Source organism: Microtus ochrogaster, linkage group LG4, assembly GCF_000317375.1.
Source record: "Microtus ochrogaster isolate Prairie Vole_2 linkage group LG4, MicOch1.0, whole genome shotgun sequence".
Lineage (NCBI taxonomy): Eukaryota > Metazoa > Chordata > Mammalia > Rodentia > Cricetidae > Microtus > Microtus ochrogaster.
In genome coordinates, this window is record NC_022030.1 from 56,912,305 (window position 1) to 56,935,106 (window position 22,802).

The following is a 22,802-nucleotide window of genomic DNA, read 5'->3' on the forward strand; positions in this document are numbered from 1 at the left end:
TGCTGACATCCTCATCTCATTTGATTCCCTTGGTAGCCTCCAGAACGTAGTTATACAAGATGACCGGACACAGAGAGGGGAAATCTCAGTCTAGTACCACAAAGCAATAAGCTGAACTCAAATCTGTTTACTTGGTATGAGCACAATGCCAGCGCCCTATGGACACCCGGCTGGGACCTGCTGCCTCCTTTCCCCTTGGATAGCCCCAGAACATCAGAAGAGTGTCATTGCCTTGAGACCTACATTAATCCTTTCCGGAGCCCCAGCTGAGTGGAAAATGTGTGTTCCCTGGGGAAAGCAGGCAGAAGTAGAGGTGTGGCATTAGGACTGAACCCGATGTTGGGTGTGAGGAGTGCAGTGCCTGGGTTTACCCCCACCATCCTCTCCCGTGGGACTCTCCTTCTGCCTCCAACTGGTCCTGGGACTCAGCAAGGGACACTGTTGCCCTTGAGGGATGATGAGTTTAGGCAGAGCTCCTGGCATCAAAGTCAGGCCCAGGACGAAAGCCCAGGTGTCCAGCCTCCCAGGCAGCAGCAATGGAGTTTGTGGCTGAGGTAGCAGCCTACGGCAGTGGATGGAAAGGGGAAAGAAGAAAAGAGAGGATAGGGTAGCAGGGTACAGGGCCCCGGGATGGGAGTCAGAGGATGCAGGGCCACCCTGGTCTGGCTACTCACTGTCTTCCAACTGTTCACTCTTTCCCATGCCCCGGTTTCCTCATCTACAGATCAAGAATTAGGCAGAAGTTCTCCACAGACCTTCAGGATTCCTCTAGCCCATCCCCAAACCCAGGGGCTCCCGGTGCTCACCTGGGAAAAGCCTGCCCGGTTTGGGTGTGGGCAGCAAGGTTCTGCAGCCTGAGTATGTCCCTTGTGACTGTGGGCTTGCACAGCCCTTCTCAGTTCTCCTGCCTGGGGAGTGACTCAGACCCTGCCTGGAGAGGGCTGGACCAACCCTGGCTAGGAAGAGGTAGTAGAGAAAGATTAAGGCACCACCAAGGCAGAATGGGTGGCTCCCGCAAGCTGATCTGGCATGGGGCAGGTGGTGGTCAAACAAAACCGACAGGGGCCTTCTTTCCCGGACACCTGCTCCAGTCTTTCTATCTTGCTGCCAGCAGATGGCGGAAAGAGGCTGACTGAGGCGCTAGTGGACGCGTTCCTGTCACTGGACTGGAGGTGGTACAGGTGGAGAGAGGACAAACGGTCTCCAAGTATCTTCACTCTCCTCTACCCCAGCCAGCTGCGCCATCCTTGTCAGTGTTGGGTGCCTTCCTTCTAGCCCTGGTGCCCACTTACCAGGGACGGAAGTGAAACTCCGGGTGAAGCGCCAGGTGGGCGGCCTCCCTTCGCTGACCTCTCTCAGCTTCCTGATTCTGGGGTCATCATTTTGCTAGGCTAGGCTGGCCTGGAGGCTGGTCCTGGTAACTGGGAACCGAGGGTTAGGGACTGCTAGAATTACTGTTACAAGGTAGACGAACTACCTGTTAGCAGGGCACAGCGATCCTCCAGCCTGCTGTTCTCTGCTCCACGTCCCGCCTTTCTTCCTGGTACAGAACTCTATTCCCCACACCTGTCCTCCCTGTCGCCGTCTCTGTCCCCTACAGATCCCCTTTCTGGTGTCAGTCTCTTAGTTGCTCGCTTATCACGCCGACGCTCTCTTTCTCGCACTTCTAGCTCAGCTTGTTCCAGGGACCACGCTGCTGCCCCTCCCGCGTTCCCGTGCCTTCGGTCCCCTCCCCACCGTCTGCCTCCAGCGTCCCTGTCGCCGCCCCTCGCAGGGCCCCCGCACTCCCACTGCCTGGCGGAGTCGCGGCGGAGGCGGAGGCGGACTCCGACGGGGCGGGCCGGGGGCGTCACCCTCCTTCTCCGCGTCGCAGACGCCCGGGGCCAAGAGGTCGCTGGGGCTGGGGGCGGACCGGCTCGCGGGTAGTCCGCGTCCCCGCCCCGGGCCCGCCGGGCGCCGGGCCGGATGGGCTGCACCGTGAGCCTGGTGTGCTGCGAGGCGCTCGAGCCCGCGCCCCCCTGTGGCCCGCAGTCCCCCGGGACTCCGCCGGGCCCTGAGCGGCCCGAGCGCTGTGAGCCCGGGGGTGCGGTGCGAGCCCAAAGGAGGTGGCTGCTGCTTCAGGTAGGGTGCTGCTGGCTGGGTGCGGGCAGCGGGCGCGGCAGAGCCCAGTCCACTTGGGACAGTAAGGAGTCTGGGAAGGTGTGGGTTGGAACGTGGGAGGGCCCTGCAGCCAGCTCCGTGGAGGTCACACCTGGGCTTCTGGTGTCCTTGAGCTTAGGGTGCCTTAGAAAGGTGAATACCTGTGAGACGTTGGGGGCAGGTTTGTGATCAGGCACTACCGAGATTGAGGCGGGAAGATTATAATCCAGGGCCAGCCTAGTGAGATCGTTTCTGAAACAACCTGAACCCGAATCAAACCTAAAACAAAAAGCAAAAACAAACAAAAAGAAAGAGGAAAGAGAAAGTGGCAGAGAGAGGGAGGCAACAGACATGGGGAGGGGAGGGTAGGGAGAGAAGGGGAGCAGGCAAGAGACAATTAGTAATTAGTTTAGTTCAGGTGAGAATTTGGAACCACCAGAGGGTGCTGGGTCAAGGAGGGGAAGGTTAACATCCCCTTAGCATGGGTGGGGAGGCAGAGTGGTGGTTGTCCTGATCTCTTCAGAGCCAGCTCGGCCCGCAGCAGGGTGTGAGGAGGTGGATGAGCCGGAGGCAGGGCAGGGAAGCCAGCGGTGGCTGCGGGGGTCGGGGTGGGAGGGGTGGGTGGCATGAGGAGGGTGCATTTAGCTCTGCATCCCCTTTCTCCTCCCTCCTTTTCTGACTGAGTCTTAGAACCTGGATGTGGGAAATGACCAGAGGCAAAATAGCGATGACCAGCAGGTGATTGATGCGGGTGGGCAGGCTTTGCGTAGCCTTTTTCTCCTGGAGAAAGAAAGTGCTTTGTAGGGACTGGCCAACTCTACTCCAGCCCGGCAGGGCCACAACCGCTTTCTCCAAGGGGGCAGGAGGAGCAACCTCATGGGATTGTCTGCTGAACTATGGTCCTACAGTTCTTTTTCCATGGGAGGCCAGCAAAGTCGGGGTTTACTCCAAATGCATCCTGCACCCACATTTCAGTCCCTCCTTATGGACAGCAGGGAGGCCAGTGTGACTGTGTGTACTTATGTACACGTTTGCAAGAGTGTGTCTAGTGCTTTGGAGGCCCCTCTGCACGTGACTGGCTGTCCCTCTGGGGCACAGATGAGAGCCTGTTTGTGGTTTTATACCACAGCCACAGGTACAGGGTTGGGAACTTGTAAATGAAGTACTCTATCCCGCAAGGCAGTAGACAGTGACTGGGCATGATGAGGGACAGGTTTGGAAATGGAACTGTCATCTGTATCCCAGTGACTGGTGCCCTAGCTGAATTCTCATGGAACCTGGGGGAAGGACTTAGGGAACCTGGGAGTAGGAACTGGGCATTCCACATTACTGGTGTGGCAGGGCAGAGGACTGGGGCGACATGATTGAGCTCTTAAGCGGCAGGTCCCTCCAGAGTCATTAGGATAGCTTCCCTCCTCTTACCCCCCCCCCCAGCCACCCTTGGCTCAGAGATTCCCACTCCTGTCATGCAAGATGCCTGGGGGGAGGTGAGACAGTGGCCCTTTCTATCTCAAATTCTGGGCTTTCCTTCAAGGGGTAGGTCTGAGCTGCTCCCTGGGGTTTGGGAATTGGAGAGCCCTGGGAGGCATCTCACACTCCAGGACATACTGTTGCTCTTACCTCCCCTGGTTGGCTGAGACCATCCACTTCCTTGTTTTGCCTGCTGCTTTTCAGACAGGTCCCCAAGCCTTCTCCTCTCTTTCTGCCTGTGGGCTTAGGACTTTTACTCCCTTCCGCTCTCCCTGCAGCCAACCTTGGCATGGTGCAGGATGCCCATTGGACATGTGAGGGTGGGCAGGGATGGGTAATTGGGGCTGAGATCCGGGAGAAGAACCAGGGGCACTGGAGGTTGGTGACTCAGGGGAGGAGGAGGGAGGGATTTTGCTGTTGCGTGTGCCCTGTGTGACAGCGACAGGAACAGGGATGTCTGTGTTAGGGGACAAGTGTCTGTCTGCATTTGGATGAGCTGGTTTTCCAGTGGCCTCTTGGGAGAGCTTGCTGTGACTCATTCCCTCCCTTATCTGCATGGATAAGGCTCCATCTCAGCCAAGTGCCCAGGTCCTGGCTCAAGCAGGGGCTTCTGGGCGGACAGCTCTCTTTCTTAGCCAGGAACCCATTCACAGGTAACTCTCAGGAGACTATGCAGCCCAGGAAAAAGCAGCCGGTGCCTATCACTGGGGCCCTTGCTGGTGGAGGTGTGATACTCACGTTCTTGTTCTGGATAAACATCTCTTGGGCTTTCACCCTCACAGGAACCCAGCTCAGAAGCTACCACGCATCTGGGCTGGCAGCCAGGGCCCTCCTACTGCCACAGACACGTGCCAGCCGCCATTCCTGCCTGGCCCATCCCGTGAGCCAACTTCTTACCCTGAGGCAGCCTGGGCTCATGTCTCTGACTCCCTTCTCAGCCTTGCTGTTCTGCTCATGAGCCCCTTTTGCCCACTGTGGCACCCCTGTCTTCTATGCAGTTGTCTTCCTCACTCTGCCGAGGCGCCCCCTCTCCTTACCCCCACCCACTCTGTTTCTGCAGTTCTTATTATGCCTGAATCTGAGACCTGCCCCTCCTCCTTGTTTGGAGGGTGCTGCCTGCTCCGGCTTTGCACTGTCTTGAGCTTGGATCCTATACTCCTCAGCTGACTTTTTAAAAATTATTAATTAAAGAAAATTATTTTGTGTGCGCTCTGTGCACATACCATGGTGCATGTGTGGAAGCCAGAGAATAACCTGTGGGAGTCCCGTCTCACTTCTATCATGTGGGTCCCCGGAATCAAACTCACGGCATCAAGCTTGGCAGCAGGTGCCTTTGCCAGCTGAACCGTCTCATGGCCCTCCGCTGGTTTCTTTGGCCCTCACAGTTTGTACATGTTGAGCCCTCCTGAGGCTCCTATGTGGTCCCGATGAGGAACTGGCATCCCTCCTGAGTGTTCCCGCCAAGCTTCTCTGACCTGGGCGCCAAAGGGCCTGGCGGGCATCTCTAGGTGCCAACCTCGCCTCCTCACTCTGTGCCGTATCCAAGACAAGTGGGTGCTTGTCTGATAGCGATGGGAGCTGCAGAAAGAGACGTCAGGCTGATTCCTCCCTCCTAAGGCCGTCCTTTGGGGCTACTCCTCTGGCCTCTGCTTCTCCCAGCCTGAAGTACTCAAAGGTTAGCAGTCCTGCAGGCACCCCTGTCATGAGATCCTATAGGATGGCCAGTTCTCTGCTTAATCTAGTTCCCAGTCCTGTGCTTAGCTTGCTTCCTTTTCTTCTCGTTTACTAGAATTCTAGAGCTCCGGAGCTGAACAAGGCCTTAATTCATGGTTCTGAACCTTAGTGGCCACAGCTCCTGCTGAGAAGGTGACGGAAGCTATGGATGCTCTTGTTCAGGAGGAGTGTATGCATGCCCACACAGCTGCTGCACACACAAACACCGCCGTGTGTCTCTCCAAATTTACCCTGGCTCTGCTCCACCTGCTTTGTGTTCCACACATAAGCACCCCAAGGCTCAGAGACGGGAAGTGACTTCCCTAATGTCACACCTCCCATGCATGCCAGAGCCACCGCTTTGTCTCACTCAGGTGTCCTGGCCCTAGAGGGGTAGAAGTTTTGTGCCCCAATGCAATTTTTGCTTTTTATCCCCTGCAAGATAGGAGGAGCCTGACTGTTCGTTTGCTCCATGGTGTTTCAAGTACTTTTGAACAGGTGGCACCAGGTGAGGAGCAGGGGACAAGGCAGAAATCAGACAGCACTTGCTCTTGCCCCAGGGGATCGTCCATTGGGTGGGAGAGATGAAGAGGACCGACATGAGGACTCAAAACAAATTGTCCTTCCCTGGTAACTGTGCCAGGAGTGAGGGGGGGGGTAGAGGGGCAGGTCAGCCTGTCATGTGATGGAAGTGGAGTGACTGGCAGAGGGAGGAAGTAGGGCTTCTGCCGGGGCTGGGGCAGAGGGAGGGAAGAGAGAAGGTCCAGAGGAAGGAGCACCATGTTTAAAGGTCCTAGGATGGACGGTGGTGGCTACTCTGGCTCCCTGTGAGCCCCTGATCTGGGCCACAGTTGTGGTGGGAAAGGAGATGGTGAGGAAGGAAGAGCGAGGCCAAGGCTGCATAGGATCGGGGCACAGAAGGAGAGTTGAGTAGAATAAGAGAGCTGAGTGATTCCTCAGCTCACAAATACGGTAGCCTATGAAGCTCAACACATCCCCGGGTTCAGTTAGAGTATTTCCCAGAAGTCTGTGCAGGCTCCCTACTAACTCAGGTATTTGCATCTTGGTGCTCCACACGCAGAGTGAAGAAACAGAGCCTTTGGCATGCCTGTGATTCCAACTGTTCTTGGGGCTGAGGCAGGAGAACTGTGAGTGAAAGAAGGGACAGACTGAGCTATATAGTGGGGTCCTGTTTCCAAAAAGGGGGGGTTATCTGGGGGATATATCTTGATTATAGAGGACTTTTCTAAATATGGAAGGTCCTGGGTTGGATCATCAGTTGGGGGATGGGGAAGAAGCCCAGCTCCCCGATGCCCTCCTTCCTGCCTCCTACTGCTCGTTGATTTCCCCTCAAAGCGATGTTCACTCTCTTGCTTTCAGACAGCACAGACTGACCTGGTATAGGATTTCTCATGAATAGGATGGAGTGTGCATTTTTGTGTCTGATTTATAATCCACACGATGGCTGTGAATTTTACCCCTGTGCGTGTACATTGCTGTAGCTTGCGCCTTCTCTTGGCTGGGTGGTGTTTCACCATGTGAAGATACACAATTGACATATCCATCCATCTATTGATAGGCTCTTGTGACTAACTTTTCTGTGATTATTTTCATATGTGGCTTTTGGGGATCATATGTTCAAATGTCTGTTGTGTATGATTCCATGTTGATGGTTGTAGGAAGACCCAACAAGAATCAGGGGGCGACAGCATTAGTGATATCCTGCAGAGGGAGAAGAGACTCTCTGGCACACTAGGGCTTCATTCTTGCAGTAACTGTCCCCAGTCCTATGCAACTCTCTGTAGCCTCAGCCTAGGACTTTGAGGGGGGGGGAGGAAGACAAAGAGCTAGAGACTGACACTGTGGTAGGGTAGGTGGCACTCAGCTGACTACCTCCTCCTCACTGTTATGTTCTGTCTTGGGCGGGCCCAGTCCCTGGCAGAACAGGCGGGTATGAGGCTGAGGGTGGGGCCTCATTCCTTCTCTTTCTCCAGATGGGCAAGAAGCCAGCTATTGCCTCCTTGCTTGCTGTATGAACTTGCCAATGTCCCCTGGCAGAGTGTGGTGCCAAGGGCAGGCAAGCTAAGGCAGCCCTCAGGGAAACATAGGAGAGTAGAGGTTTCCATCTACTCAGGAGGTGGCTGGTACCCAGAGTCCGCCCCCTTTTTAGTATCCCAGCTCTGATTTCTTTGTTTCCAGACACTGGAGACCTGATGCTTCTGACTAGTTACCTGTCTTAGCCTGAAGAGCCCCAGTGTTTGGAGCCCTATCCCAGACAGTAAAATAGATGAGGTCCACTCTTGTATATCTGTGTACGTCTGTGTGTGTCTCTGTCTCTGTGTCTGTCTGTCTCTCTCTCGTGTGTGTGTGTATGTGTGCATGCGTGTGCGCCTGCTCACAAGCACATGTGCTGGTGACCTGCATGAATGCGGAGGCCAGAAGGGTTAATATCAGGTGGTTTTCCTTGATCAATCTCCATCTTCTTTTCTGAAACAGGATCTCACTGAATATGAAGCTCATTGATTTGGTTGGTCTGTCTGGCTAATGAGCTCCAGGGATCCACTTGCCTCCACCCACTCCTTCCTTGTTGAGATTTAAAGAAGCATGCTACCCACGCCAGAATTTTATGTGGTTTCTGAGGGTCTGAACTCAGGTCCTCATGCCTATATGTCTTGTGCTTTGTCAACTAAGCCATCTTCTTTGCCCTGATTCCATGTTCCTTTGTGGCCGGTCATGGGAGAGTTGGTGGGCCACTCTGGGAATGTTTGTTCAAAAGATGGTCTCCCGATAAGTCTGTATGCAAGGCTAAGTTTCAGTGATCTTGGTGACCGAGGAGCTTAACAAAGGAACTTAGCACACGAATGCTCAGTAAGGGTTGCTCAGTGGATGGAGAGATGCATGGTGAGATGGGTTAAGGCCAAGAATCCTGTGGAAGGAGAGAGGACCCGAATGGAAATACACACCCATGTGGACAGGATTGGGAAGGGCTGTCTTTATTTGATCTCCCCCTCAAACTTGGACTCCACCCAGGCTTGAGTTCTTTGGGTGCTTAGCGGAAGGTGCGTGTGTGAGGATGGGAGCCAGGGTTTGACCAAGGGGATCAAGGGCAGGAGTGGTTGAAGGTCAACAGAAGCACGTGCAGGGTTGAATGAAGTCAGCTGGTAGAACTTCGCCAGGTTTGAAACCACTGAGCCGGGAGATGTGATCTGGCAACCAGCGAGGGCTGGCAGTGGGTGGCAGTCATGGGAGACTGGAGAAGGTGTCTCCTGGCTTCACTGAAAACATTTGCCCTTGCATAGCCGTGCCGGGCATTTCTGCCAGCACCCTTTGCAGGAACTTCTGCATGTCCCTATCCACTCCCATTTCACCCTGCCCATCTTGACATGGCTGCAGCCGGGAGGGTCAAGAGTGGCCTGGAGGAGCCACAGGCATGATCTTCCGAGTCTTCAGATGCAACTGAAGTCCCGAAGTCTTTGGGCTGTGGTCCTGGGTGCCTTGCTGGTTCTGCACCCAGAAGCCTCTCAGTTCTCATGTGTCTGCTCTCCTTTTAAGCCTCCAACCCTTCCTCCTGTCTTTTTCTCCGTTCACCTATCTTCTCTTTTGCGTGTGTCCACTTTTAATCCTGCAGTCACCTAGTTCCCGCCCACTTCAAACCCTGTGTGTGTTCTCGCTGCTTTATTGAGAGTCTCAGTCCATGTGTGCCAGGGTAACAGAAGATGTGAGACAGGCGGTTTCTTTTCTTTCTTCCCCCAACTCCGCCACCCTTTTTAAAGTTGAGACAGGATCTTACTATGTAGCTCTGGCTAGCCTGGAACTTGTTATATACAAAGACCAGGAAGGCCTTGAACTCACAGAGATCTGCCTGCCCCTGCCAGCTGGGTCCTCGGATGGAAAACATACACCACTATGTCCGGCTAAGTGTTAGATTTTTAATTGCCATAGTTCATCCTGTTGGGGCTTGGGGGTATTTAGAATGATGTTTTTAGGGGCTGGGGAGACAAGTCAGTTGATAAAGTGCTTGCTGGACAAGATGACAAACTGAATTCAAATTTCTAGTACCCAGGTAAAAAGCCAGACATGGTAGGTGTACCTGTAATCCCAGTGCTGGGGAGGCTGAGACAGAAGGATCATGGATGCATATGGGCTGGCTATTCTTGCCGAATCGATGCGCTCCATGGTTAGTGAGAGACCCAGCCTCAGAAAAGGTGGGGGCTGGTGGGATGGCCCAGTGGGTTAGAGCACTTGCTGTATAAGCATGAGGATCTGAATTCAGATTCCAGCACTCATATAAAAATCGAGGCAAAGCTACACACACACACATACACACTGTAAATACACACATGCACTGTAATACATACATACACACTGTAGTGCGTGTGCACGTGCACACACACACACACACACACACACACTGTAACCCCACTGTCATGGGGAGCAGAGACAAGAGAATTGGTGAGACTTGTTGGCCACTAACTTAGCTCCAGGTTCAGTGAGAAAAATCTTCTGTCAAAGAAACAAGGTGGAGAGAGATAGAGCAAGAATCTAGCATCCTCATCTGACTTCCCTGAGTATACCCGCACATACATGTATACATACACCTTAAACATGTAAGACACCTGACATTGGCTTTTGGCCTCCTTCTGCGCTTACTCCCTACCATGTACACACATACAAACACATGAACATGTATAACACGCACACACACAATTTAGACTTTTTAAAATTTTTATTTATTATTATTGTATCTGGTTGTGGGAGCACACCAGCAGTGGAAATCAGAGGCCAATTGTAGAGTCTGTTCTTGCCTTTCACTTCATGTGGCTTCCAGATAGCCAGCTCAAGTTGTCAGGCCTGCGTATCAACACTTGTTAACACATCTGTCAGCCCATAAACTGCATCTTCTTTTCTTCTTCATTTTGCAAAGATTATTTTATTTACATATTGACTGTTTTACCTTCATGTTTGTAGGTGAACCACCTGTGTACCTGGTGCTTATGGAGGTTAAAATAGAGTGTCCAGTTTCCTGGAACTGGAGTTACAGATGGTTGAAAGGTACCATGTGGATGCTAGGAACCGAACCTCCAGCCCCTTGTTCTTTCTCTCTCTTTTCCTCCCTCCCTCCCTTCTTCCCTCCCTCCCTCCTTTCCATCCTTTCTTCTTCTAATTTTTTGAGACAGGGTTTCTTTGTGTAGTCCTGGCATCCTGGAACTACTTAGTAGACCAGATTGGCCTTGAACTCACAGAGATCTGCCTGCCTCTGTATTGTAGAAGGAGGAGCGGGCTGCATCCTGCCGCCGGGCTAGTTTAACTCCTGAAATAACCACACAGAAATTGTATTAATTAAATTACTGTCTGGCCCATTAACTCTAGCCTCTTATTGGCTAACTCTCACATCTTGATTAATCCATTTCTATTAAATCTGTGTATCACCACGTGACTGTGGCTTACCGGCAAGATTCTAACCTACGTCCATCTCAGGCTGGAGTTTCATGGCGTCTGCCACACTGCCTTCTTCCCAGCATCCTGTTCTGTCTACTCCGCCTACCTAATTTTCTGCCCTATTAAAAGGCCAAGACAGTTTTCTTTATTCAACCAATGGAAGCAACACATAGTCAGAAGTACCTCCTACACCACCTCTGCCTCCCAGAGTGGTGGGATTAAAGGCATGCGCTACCACCACCCAGCAATTACAAGGTCTCCTATAGCTCAGGTTGTCTTTGAACTCACAATGTAACTGAGGATGACCTTGAACTTCTAATTGCTGGGATTTCAGGCACAGTTTTATGTGGTGCTGAGGATGAAGCCAGGACTTTTGGCATGCTAGGCAAACACTCTACTACTGGGTTCCATCCCCAACCAGGAGCTGCATTTTCTTTATCCATCCCTCTATTAATGGGCTTCTAAGTTGGTTCCTTAATTTAGTTGTTGTGAAAAGTGCTGCAGTAACCAGTGGTGCCTCTGTGACATGTGGTTGTAGAGTCCTTTGGGTAAATGCTCGGGAGGGCTATAGCTGAGCCAGATGGAGGATCTAGTGTTAGTGTTTGAGAATCCTCCATACTGACTTCCATAAGGGTGTGTAGAATTTCCCTTTTGTCTGCATCCTAACCTTTTATTTCTTCTGTTCTTAATGACTGTCATTCTGACTGGAATGAGATCAAAATTACAATTTATTTTCTCTTTTACACATATTTATTTATTTTTAGTTTACGTGTGCAAGTGTTTAGGCTGTATGTATGCCAGTACCATCTGTGTGCAGAGCCTGGGGAAGCCCAAAGAGGGTGTAGGAACCCATGGAATTGGAGTTACAGGTGGTTATGAGCCACCATGTGGGTGTTGGGGACCGAACTTGGTCTTCTGAAAGAGCAGTCAGTGCTTTTAACCACTGATCCATTTCTCCTACCCTTTAATGTGGTATTTTGTTGTTGAGACAGGGTCTCACTGTGTAACTTTGGCTGGCCTGAAACTCGATTGTAGACCAGGCTGGCCTTGAGCTCACAGAGAGCCCCCTGTCCCTGCCTCCTGAGTGCTGGGATTAAAGGCGTGCTTGGTCACGTCACTCCTGGCTTTCACACTGTAGTTTTAATTTACTTTCTCTGATGGCTAGTGGGAGTGGACATTTTTTCCCAAGTGTTTGTGTTTCCTCTTTTAAGAACTGTCTGCTTATTTCATAAGCTCATTTGTTAATTGGGTTATTTATTGATTTATTCTGTGTGGTGTATGTATGTGTTTGTATGGCTGTGTACACATGTGTTTGAGGATATGCTTGTGTGGGCAGAGGTCAGAGACCAGTATCAGGTTGGCTTCCTTAACCATTTTCAATCTTTATTTTACAAGTTTTTTTTCCAGGTTTTTTATTTGTGCTTATGTTGTATATCTGTGTGCTTCTGCTTGTGTGTGTGTGTAGGCACATGAATGTATATGTGGAGGCTCAAGGTTGATGTCGGTAATCGTTTTGGGTTGGTCTTCCACCTTATTCATTGGTATAGGGTCATTCAATTGAACCTAGAAGTCATCTACATGGCTAGTCTCCTTAGCCAGCTTGCTTTGGGGATCCCGTCTGTGCCTTTTGAGACTGGGGTTATAGGTGAACTGCCGTACTCACTTGGCGTCTTATGTGGGTTTTTTAGGGATCCACAGTGGTACTCAGTGAGCAGTTTAACCACTGAGCCATCTTCTTAGCCCCCACACCCTGCTTTTTTAAAGTCTTGTGGTTATTATTTATGTGGTTTGTGGTGTGTGTGTGTGTGTGTGCATACCACAGCACATGTTTGAGGTCAGAGGCTAGCTTAAAGGAGTCAGTTTTCTCCTTCTACCATATTGGTCCTGGGGGTGGAACTTCAGGTTACCAGCCTTGGCAGGAGGCACATTACCCAGTGAACCATCTCTCCAACCCAGCTACACTGAGTTTCGAGGCTGAGTTTTCTCGCTGAGTCTGAAGCTCACTCACTGGTGAGGCTGGCTGGCCAATGAGCTCCAGGGATTTGCTCCCTCCTACCCCTACCCACTCCGCTCCCTCGCCCCCTGCCCTCGATGCTGGGATGGTACCTCTGCAGCCTGGTTTTTGTGTGGCTCTAAGGGTTATGAACTCAAGGTCTAATGCCTGTGTGGCAGGCGCTGTGCCAACTGAGCCGCCTCCCCAGCCTTGCTATTTAGTCCTTTGAGTTCTTTGTATATTCTAGATATTAATCTTCTGTCTGATATATAGCTAGCAAGGATTCTCTCCCATTCTGAAGGCTGCCTCTTCCCCTGGTTGTTTTCTTTACTGCCCAGAGACATTTTAATTTTACGAGGCCCCATTTGTCAGTTGTTGGCACAATTTCCTATGTGATTGAAGCCCTCCTCGGAAAATACTTGCCTACACCTGTTTCTTGAAGTGTTTCTCCTCCCCTTTCCCCTATAGTCTTAGAGTTTCAGGACTTTCATTAGGGTCTTTGATCTATTGGGACTTATCTCCTCACTCAGTAAACATTTCCCTTTGCTAGAACTCTCACAAAAGGAGACTTGCTCCTGAGCTAACAGCCAGCTCTAAGGGTAGTAACATTAGTCCGTTTCTGGGGGCAGGGTCCCAGTGAGACTCACCTTCCAGCCAGATGTGCTGTCCTTCCACTTCTGTCCTGCCTGAGGTTGTCTAGGAAGCCCTCACAGGGGAGGTTATATTTCAAATGGGATCTTCAGAGACAGTACAGGTGTTCACCGACACCGAAGGGAGGCACGGGCAATTCAGTAGGACTGAGTTGGGAAAGACGGGGAGAGGAAGGGTTAGAAGGTGGGAAAATGGCCTGGTAGGAGGGGGCTTGAATGCAGAGATAAAGGGATTGGCCTTGAGACTCCTGTGAGGTGTAAAGAGGCCTTGGAGGTGGGGGTGGGGGTTGTGGACTCTACATTTTTAATCTGTTCACGTTTAATCCTCACAGGAGAGAGGATCCATGGGGGGGGGGGCATGGGTGACTGGAACTTGCTGACCAGTCTTTCTCATGTGGGAAGACCACATAGGGGTTGTATGTTGTGTGTATTTAAGGGTGGGTGCAGTGTCAGCCAGCAGTTCCTCCTCCTTCTTGAACCTCTGGGAAGGACAGAACCTATCTGCCCGCGTTCCTGACTTCACCTCTATTATAACACCCCCACCCCAACTCCAAGAATGTGGTCCAGGTGGGGTAGGTTGTTGCGCCAAGAACTCATCTAATATGTCTGGCTCTCTGCCTTGTCCTTTTGGCTCTGTTCACCCGCTGCCCAGCCTAGGCGTCACTCCCAGGGGACAGGCCTGGCTTTGTTGGAACCCTGAGACCTGGGTCAGGCATGTGGGTTGAAGGATGGGAAATGGTGGACTGGGTAGGTGTAGGGATGGCAGGACCTGGGTGCTGTGGCAGTCTGAGTGTGGACTGGGCACTGCTTAGCCTTACTGGCCGTGTCCCTGACATGTTCCTGGCAGGTTGGGAGTTTATGGCCAGAGGTACAGAGAGTAAGATGGTAGTAAAGAGCCCTTTGGCCATATCTCCTTTCTCTTGCTGCCTCTGGCCCCACACCCTGGCCTGCTTCTAACCTGGGAGCCCTTCCTCTCCCTTCTTTGTCATGGCCAGCTTCTGTGCTTCAACTCTGTCCCTTCCTATGTTTTGCAAGGACGGTGGCTTTTCTGCTATAGAGAAGACTGTGTAGGGTGGCAGCTTCCCCACGGGTTTGTGAATGACAGTGAGTCTAGCGTGGACTTTATAGTAGACTGTGTATGGATAGATGTATGATATAACCTTTTCGTGCCTCAGTTTCCCTCACTGCCCTAGCAGCATTTAGTACAGTGTATGGCATAATTGACAACGTGTGATGAAGGACAGCTGTCTTTGTGGTCATCATCATCATTGTTATTGCTATTGAGTGACAGTATGTGTCTGGTCCTGCAGGAAATAAGATGCAGCAGAGGTGTGAGGGTCAGAAGTATGAGAACCTTGCCAGAGGTCTGCCTGCCGGGGCGGGAGGAGTGGGGAGGTCCAGTAAAATGGGTGGAGGTGGTGCAGGAGGAAGAGCGAGGCTTCTCCGCTCAGAGGAGGGTTCAGCAAGTCTTGTGGAGTCTATGGAGCACAGCTGCCCATCAGAGAGGTCCACAGTGCTTTAGCACGGTCCTCTCCCGCTCCCTACCATCTTGGGATGCACCCTTGGGATGCTTGGTCTTTGCAAACAGTATGGTGGATTTCAGCAGGAATCAGGACCTCATTTCCAGCTGCTTTTGTAGGACGCAGAGAAGACTGGGGCCTTTGGGGTGTGTGAGATGGCCTGGGGAGCAATGGCAGATGACCCAAGCGTCTAGAAGAGATGACAGTGTGCGCAGGCAGTAACTGTCCATTCTAGGCCTTCTGGCTTCTCACTGCCAGGTTGTGACTTTTGCTACCTCTGTGAATTAGATACTCAGAACAAAGGGTTATTTCCCTCAAGCTTCTGATACCTTTCCTGCCCTCCCCTTTCTGCCTTTTGGCTTGAGTGCCTCAGTGCTGAGGGAGAAACTGAGGCACAGTGCACTGGGTCAGGGAGAGTCCCAGGTGTGGCATTTAGAAATGGCCAATCTACCAGCCCCCCCTCCTCATCCCACTCCAAAGTTAATGCTGGGCAGGTGGGGGATGGGCAGTTGGACTTGACCCTTGACTTTCACCTTGACTGGACTGTGGGGTAGGAGTGCTGGGCAGTTGCCAAGCTGTACCAGCATTAGACGAATGAAGTTGGAGCAAAAACAAATGTTTCTGGGCACCAAGCTGAGGCCATCTGTGGGCGGTCGGCTCAGCCCCAGCCAGGCCAGACTGTCCCCCTCCTCTGCTGCCCCCTCAGCTCCCACCACAGCCGTTGGCAGACTGCTTTGAGACACGGGAGGCACCCAGACGGCCTCCTGACCCCCAGCCACTCACTATGCTAAGCAGACCTCCTTTATTCCTTTGCCTTTTAATAGAGCCACAGCAGGGGGCGGTTTCTCTGTGGTTCTCTTGTTTCTTAAAAAATTCCTTCCTGCGGGTGTGAGGGCGGGCTGCTTCCAGAGGCTTAGACAGGAAGCTCTGTTGCTTCTGAGGATAGGCACCTGAGGATAAAAGACTGGCCGGGTGAATCACTTCTTACCACTTTCTAGCTGGGTGCGCTGGGCAAAATGTCTCCATGTGTCTGAGCTTCAGTGACCTCGGTTGGGAAACAGGGAGAATGGAGCCCACCACACCAGGCTTTTGGGAAAAGCCAGCTTCACTATTCATGCTAAGCTCGGGGACAGGGAGCAGGTGGCACTGTCTGCGCCTGTGCCCTGCTTGGCATCTTCTTTCGATCTCTTGTCACTCTCTGTAGTCTGCAGACTGGAGTGCTGAGGCCAGCTGGCGATGGTGGAGGAGCAGGATGGCTGGCCTGGAAGCTTCTCTCTGGGATGGGGGTGGTGTCCGGCATCAGGTGAAAGCTCATGACAGCCTGGATACAAACTGAGGGAGGGCTAGTGGTGAAACAGCTTGTGCCCAGGGGCCACACTGATTAGGTGGCAGGTGTGAGATGGTGGAGCCCGGAGCCTCTGCTCCTAAGTCTGGGAAATCAGGCCTTGCATGATTGGCGAGGAGTCCGGAGCGGAGAGACACGTGGTTTCCAACATACTGCAGGTATTCAGTTAGACTCAGGCTCCTTCTGAATCTGGAAGGCCATTCTGGGACATCTGGTTGACCCCTCCATGCCTCTGCCTGAAGCAAGAGAGTGGGTCTACTTATGTGGAGAAGCCTATGCTTAGGGTCTCTGACGGGGCAGGTGGGCAGTTAGCTAGCAATGATGCCAGCCGATGCCTTTGCAGACAGCCTTTTCAAGCTGGGGAGATGGCTCAGAGATAAAGGCACTGACAATCTGAGTTCAGGCCCTGGGATCCACGTGATGGAAAGAGCAAACCAGATCCTGCTGGTTGTTCTCTGACCACCTCTCGTGATCAGTGACACCCCTGAGTAAATAAATAGTCTTTTCTGTCACCCTGCCAAGAGTTAGACACAGCCATGACTATCCTGTGCTAAGATGGACTCATCTTAGGCCCTGTGCTGAGCTGGGTAGTCCTTCCGCCTGGGCCTTGGGAGGGAGTCCTTTGGTTGTAAGAGGTCAAGGTCTTGTCTGATTAGTCAGCAGTACTTCCCCCTGGGAATTTCTCTGGGAATCCCCAGCCTGGCACCTTCACAGCTCCAACCCCTGCTCCAGCCAGGTGCAGGAGGAAGGGGTCGGAGAAGGTGCCTGTGGCTACCACCTTCGTTGGTCATAGTGCGGGGTTATGTCTATGCCCACTTTGCACAATGATATCTCCTTCAGTTGCCTCCAGCAGGTGGGTGGGGACTCCAGACCCCAGTTTTCTCCCCTCCTCCCACGGGAGCATAAGCCTCCCTTCCAGAGCCCTCCCTGGACCCCCTCCCCCGAGTTCTGTAGCTGCTGTGTGGGCCTGTGAGAACACCCTCCATCTTGCTTCCCATTCCCACAGAGAAGCATTTCCAGCTCTGGGGTCTCTCTTGTCCCCTCCCTTCCTTCTCCATTTATCTCCCCTTCTGGGAGCCAAAGGCTCTTTGTAAAGGTCTTTGTGTGGCTCCGAGCTCCCAAGTCTGTAGAGGGACAAAGGGACACCCTTTCCCCCTCTCCATTGTCCCCTCTCTTCTCAGGAGGCCCTGTGCCCCCCAACCCATCAGCTTGGCTGATTTCCTATGTAAGTTAGTGAGTAGAGATGGATGTCGAAAAGGTCCAGGGATTCTGGGGCCCTGAACCAAGGCTGAGTGGTCCTAGCAGGAGGAAAGAGACTTTGAGGAGAGGGTCCTCCAGTTCCCCGAGTAGGTCTGACAGAATGTCAAGTCATCAACACTGCTGTTCCTGTGTGGCTATAATTGCCCCCCCCCCCCGCTCTGATTTGGTCACTGTCTCTGGTCTTCTCCTATCTCTGTTCTCTCTGCACTGTCCCCAGGTCACTCAATATCTGTCTTGGAGAAACCAGGCAGGTCCCGTCTTCATCCTTAATGCCAGTTCTAAGGAGGCCCCTTCCCTTCTCTCCTCCTGAGCATAGATCCCTTTCCCCCTGCCCTCCCTCAGCCTGCAGGGCCTCCCTCCCCTAGGCGCTGTCATTCCCTTTGCCCTGGCCAGCCTGATGACCCCAGATGGAATAACCCTTGCCTGCCTGCCTGCCTGCCTGCTGGGTTCTAGATAAAAATAGATATCTGCTTAGTGACTGGGGCAAAGGCAGGGTCAACCTACAGGTCCCCTGTGGTCTCCTTGGGACACAGGCTCTTCCGGGGCCCTGGGGTCGGTTGCCCTACTACCCTGCTGCAGAGGGGAGTCTGGAGCACCATGGATCCCAGCAACTCTCAGGAGGGAATTGCTGGTACTGATGACATTTGTGCAGAGAGAGGCAAGCCAAGGGCAAGGCCAGTGCAGGAGTCCTAGCTGGTAAGTGTTGGTGGCCTGAACCCAAGTGCAGCCCAGGACACTGCAGGCACAGGACAGCATTCCAGGCCATGGGCAGTGGCCTGGGCCACAGTGGATTGGACAGCCAGCTCTGCTTACATGAGTTGCTGAATGGCAGCTCAGCCTCTGAGAATAGTCACTTTCCTACCTGGAAAATAGAGGTCTTCTGTGTCTTGGGCAACAATTGAGCAACCTCTCGTGGGTCAGCAGGATCCTGTCTAAGTTCCCTAGTCTGGTAGACTTCATCGGTCTTCAATTCCAACCTTCATTTCTTTCTGTCTGGCCTGTGTATACCCTCCTCATAGCCAGGTCTCCATTCCCTTGCTAGCGTCAAATGTGGCTAAGCTCTTGTTTGTGAGCTCTGGGAACTGAGAGTCTTGCACGCGGAGTCCAAGTGAGGAGAGCCCTGCTTTTTGGGAGCAAAGCATGTGGCAGACACAGGCTCAGTTGTGGCTCTGCTGGGGCTCTAGCGCCTTGACATTCTAAAGACCTTCAGGATCTCCAAAGACTCTTCACATTTAATAGCATCCTGTTCTTGTTCCATGGGTATGATTTCTTCCTTCTTCCCCCTGAGGGTATCGTAATCATCTTGTTGCCTTTCTTCTCCTTACGCTGCTTCCTCCAGGTGGCTTTGGTTCTTTATAGTTTATCTGGAAAGTTCTTCCTAGATGCCTGGAGCCCAGTTTTCTGTGCAGTGTTAAAATTAGGAGCACAAAGGGAGGACTGATCGCATCCTGCTGCTGGGCTGGACTGTTTTCACAGGCAAACTCGCGTCAGCATCTTTGGGTGTCTACGCTTGGGCTTATCGGATCTCAGAGAAGACCCCACTTTGGTTTCCACCCAGAGGAGTAAACACACACTTACTTTTCAGTCCTTGCCCCGTGTCCCCAGCCCAGCACTGTCTCACTCTGCTTTGGACAACAGCTTCCTGTCTCTGCAGTTGAAGGGAGATCGGACTGTGGTGGTTTCTCCAGTGTTTTCCTGGTCTCCATCCCCAGTCTTATCTGTGCCCATCAGCCCTGAGCCTTATGGGGGCTGTTCTGGGAAAAGCTGCCTCCAGGCTGTTCCTCAGCCTCTTTGAGATTTCACACACCAGGGTTTATAGTCTCTACCCACCCGACTCCCTCCAGCCCCCCTAAATTGGACACTTTTGTTGGGGTGATAATGAAAACATTTAACAAGTGATCCAGGGGGATGGATCAGCCCTTTCCTGTCAGGATCAGGGAGGCCTGGGGCCTTGGGAGGATAGTGATGTGACTGCTTCCTGGCTGGGGATGAAGAAGCTCAGGGCTAGCTCACTCACCTATGAAGGGGAGGATGAGCCTGCCTGCCAAGAGAGAAACTGGCTTGAGGATGAGGCTGGCTGGAAGGTCACTTCTCTGGCCTTGTCCGTGTGTCTGTAACTTCTCTTCTCCTTCTATTGGTTTTCTGCAGTGTGTTCTTGAGGCCCTTCATGGGTGGCGAGTGGGGAGTGGGACAGCATAGGACACACACTGGGAGGTGTGTCGCCATCTGATGGAGCTGTGAGCTCCTGTCTGGGAAGAGCCACGAGACAGCCAGCCTGCACCAATGTGATCGCGCATTAGCCCACTCCCCATTCAGAGCCTCTTCTCCTCACTAGGAGCCCCCTCCTCAGTAGGCTGGCTCTTCCACTGGGGACTAGGGCTCAGCTTACTGCAGGAGTAGGATTTGGGGGGAGGGCAAAGGCAGGACAATGTCATCACTGTCATTTGGGGTCCAACATGGCCTGGCAGCTCCTGTAACTTCTGCTTTGCATTTCTGGGGGAAATCCTCGTGACCCTGCCCTGCTTGGTGAGCCCAGCGTGGCTCTTCTCATCCAAGGCCCACGAGGGACGGACATAATTTGTCCTCTTTCTCCTTGTCCCCAGCCCCTCCTTCGAGCGTGGAAACAGCAGTGGGGTTCCTCCTCATCCCCCAGGTGGCTACAGTTCCCCCTTGTGTTTCCAGCCACGTCTGCAGCTGGAGAACCCTTACTCTACCTCCCACAGGCAGAGAGCCTGGGGATGGAAGTCTGGAGCAGCACAGAGCCAGGTGGGAGGGCCCAGGTGCAGCCCAGCTGGGGAACAGTTGGGTGGGAGCAGCTGTCTGGTTGGAAAGTGGCCTTGGTCCCCAGGGGGTCCAACTTGTTAGACCTGTGGGTGGCAGGTGTGAGTTCTGGGTTTTGCAAGCAAATTCCTAGGCTGGTGTGGAACTGAGTAGGCACGGAGACTCGGGTCTCCCGAAAAGATAATTCCTAGGCTGGTGTGGAACTGAGTAGGCACGGAGACTCGGGTCTCCCGAAAAGGTGTAGAGGAATTTTTGTGCTGGAAATGGAAGACTGTGTTTTAGACGGGTTTAAAAACAGGAGTGTGGAGAACGGTGGGATGAATACAGAAGTCTCTCTGGCAGTGTGGTATCTCATTGGAGGTGCTTCCTGCTGTCCCTCTTCAGTATTTTCTGCATCGGTCCTGGCCCGTTGTTTTCTCCCATTCATCTTCAATTGTGGTGGGGGTGGGGTCCCAGGAGTGTCTGGTCCTGGGCTTCCATTTCTGTGTTCTCTGATTGAGAGGCAGTCTCTTGTCCCCCTCTCTTCTCGAACCCAAGCCTCTCCATGCATCTCATCTTACCTCTTCTTTGGCCCGCCTCCCATGCCTTGCCAGCACGATTTTGGTGTCCTCTTGGGACACCTGGCTCCTCTTCCTCCGCATTCATGCCTGGCTTGGGGTATGAACTGTGTGTTCTAGACACCGAGCTCTGGTGGAGGGCCCTGGCTGGGTGCTGTCTGGTGGATTGGGTGGTCAGTGTGCAGCTGGCAGGCTACAAAGGGCTATGGGGAACAGGCCCAGGGCATTTTCTCCAGTTGATCCCATGTCTTAAGATACTTGTCCAGGCACCTAAGGATGCCTTGGTATGTCAAGCTGGTACAAGCATTTCTCCATTTAACTCACTCCTTATGCCGCCCTGGGAGCTCTGCTCTGCATCTCCACTCTAGAAGATGTTAATAGTGGCTCAGGATAGGGACGCAGTGTCATCTGCCTTCTGGGTTCCAGGGTCAGGATTTGAATGTTAGTCTTTTTGTAGCATTTGCATTTGGGTCTTTATCTTTGGGAGATGAGAGGGGATAGGGGAGGTGATGCCCATTTCACAGATGAGGACTGTGAGGCTGCCAGAGATGCTGGGGTACAGATGGGTCCATTCACAGGGCCAGATAGGACTTTTCTCTCTCTGGTCTGCTTGAGTCTGGCTGGGTATACCTTCCCTGATGCTACTAGGCAGAGCAAGAACAAAATGTGTTAGATACTGGGCCCAAGGGACCCTGGAGTGGGATTGGGAGTTTTGGGGTCAGGGTAGGGAGGAATACAAATTGTACCATTCAGATTTGGGGATGGGAGTCTGCAAACCCCAAGGAGGGTGCCTAACTTTGACCTGAAGGGTATAGATGTTTAGACCCAACCAGGGTACTGGGGTGCCATGTTTCTCTCATCTGTGGAGTGGGAAAAGACTCACATCTAGGCGGGCTTCTGCCCCCCTCACACCATTTAGGAGCCTGCTCTGGACTTGTCCTGGCTCCTGGCCATGGTGGCTATAGCCATCTGGAGATCTGAGCTTGGGACGACCCCCCCCCCCCACACACACACCAAGCAGCAACTCATCTCCTGTGGATTGAGCCTGGGGAGCAGACTTGTCAGGACATTTGGCTTCTGCAGTCACTAGATGAGGCCAGGTCTGGCTTCTTTCTCAGCTCAGTGTCCTTGGGTGGCTGACTGTACCCTGTGCCATCTCTCCTCTTCCTGTGTCCCTTCCTTTCCCTCCCTAGCTCTTTCTAGAAGGGAGGAGCCAGTCACTGTCTTCCAGCCCAGTTTTCTCAGTTTGTCCCTCTCTCCCCACTTCATCCCCAGCCCCGCCCCAAGTTCTCCCGCTCTCTCCACTCCTCTCCCTGCTCTGGTCTGTGGAGGTTCTGTTCAGCCCCGCCCCCAACCCCTTCTGCCTGCTTGGAGTTTTCTCTGGGAGGTCCTTTCCTTTCTCCTGTCCGCTGTGTTCTAAAGCAGCCTGTCCCAATGATCTGGCTTCTGCCCATATTCTCAGAAATCTGCAGGCTTCAGGCTGAGGAAGGAGTGGGGGCACTAGGGGGTCCACTCGCAGATTCCCCCTTACGATACCACAGAAACACTGCTTTGGAAGTAGGCTGAGAAAGAGGCCCAGGGAAGTGACATGGTTAAGGAGAGATGGGCAGAACCTGTGAATCTGTCTGCCCCTCAGGCTGTGCCCCATCTCTCTCCCCCTCAGGGGACTGCCTGTGGCTCTGCCTTTCTTTCTCCTCTGGGTTCCTAGTCTTGCGGCTTTAGGTCAGCTTTCTGCCTGTCTGTGGAGTTGGGGGTGAGGCTGGCAGTAGTAGCTGGCTTCCCAGGAGGGGGAGGAGCTGTGGAGGTGGGAGGCAGGGTGCGCTATGATTATATTAGTGCTGATGCAAAGGGGTTTCCCAGACCATCTCTCCTGATCCCCTTCCACTACCCTCCCTCCTACTCTTCATTCACCCCCTCCCTTCTCAGATCCATCAG

General features: G+C 52.8%; 1 protein-coding gene across 3 annotated transcripts in view; it reads left to right on the plus strand.

The window, feature by feature from the left end:
• The first annotated feature begins 1,930 nt into the window (after window positions 1–1,930).
• The window catches only part of Tns1 (tensin 1), a 230,526-nt gene continuing 209,654 nt past the window's right edge, over window positions 1,931–22,802 (plus strand). For 2 of the 3 annotated variants that reach the window (XM_026786501.1, XM_026786500.1), the window contains exon 1: window positions 1,931–2,121. In XM_026786501.1, the coding sequence (XP_026642302.1) occupies window positions 1,966–2,121 (156 nt within the window). In that variant the 5' untranslated portion in view covers window positions 1,931–1,965. The remainder of the gene's footprint in view (window positions 2,122–22,802) is intronic. The other variant, XM_013351702.2, reaches the window with a different exon arrangement.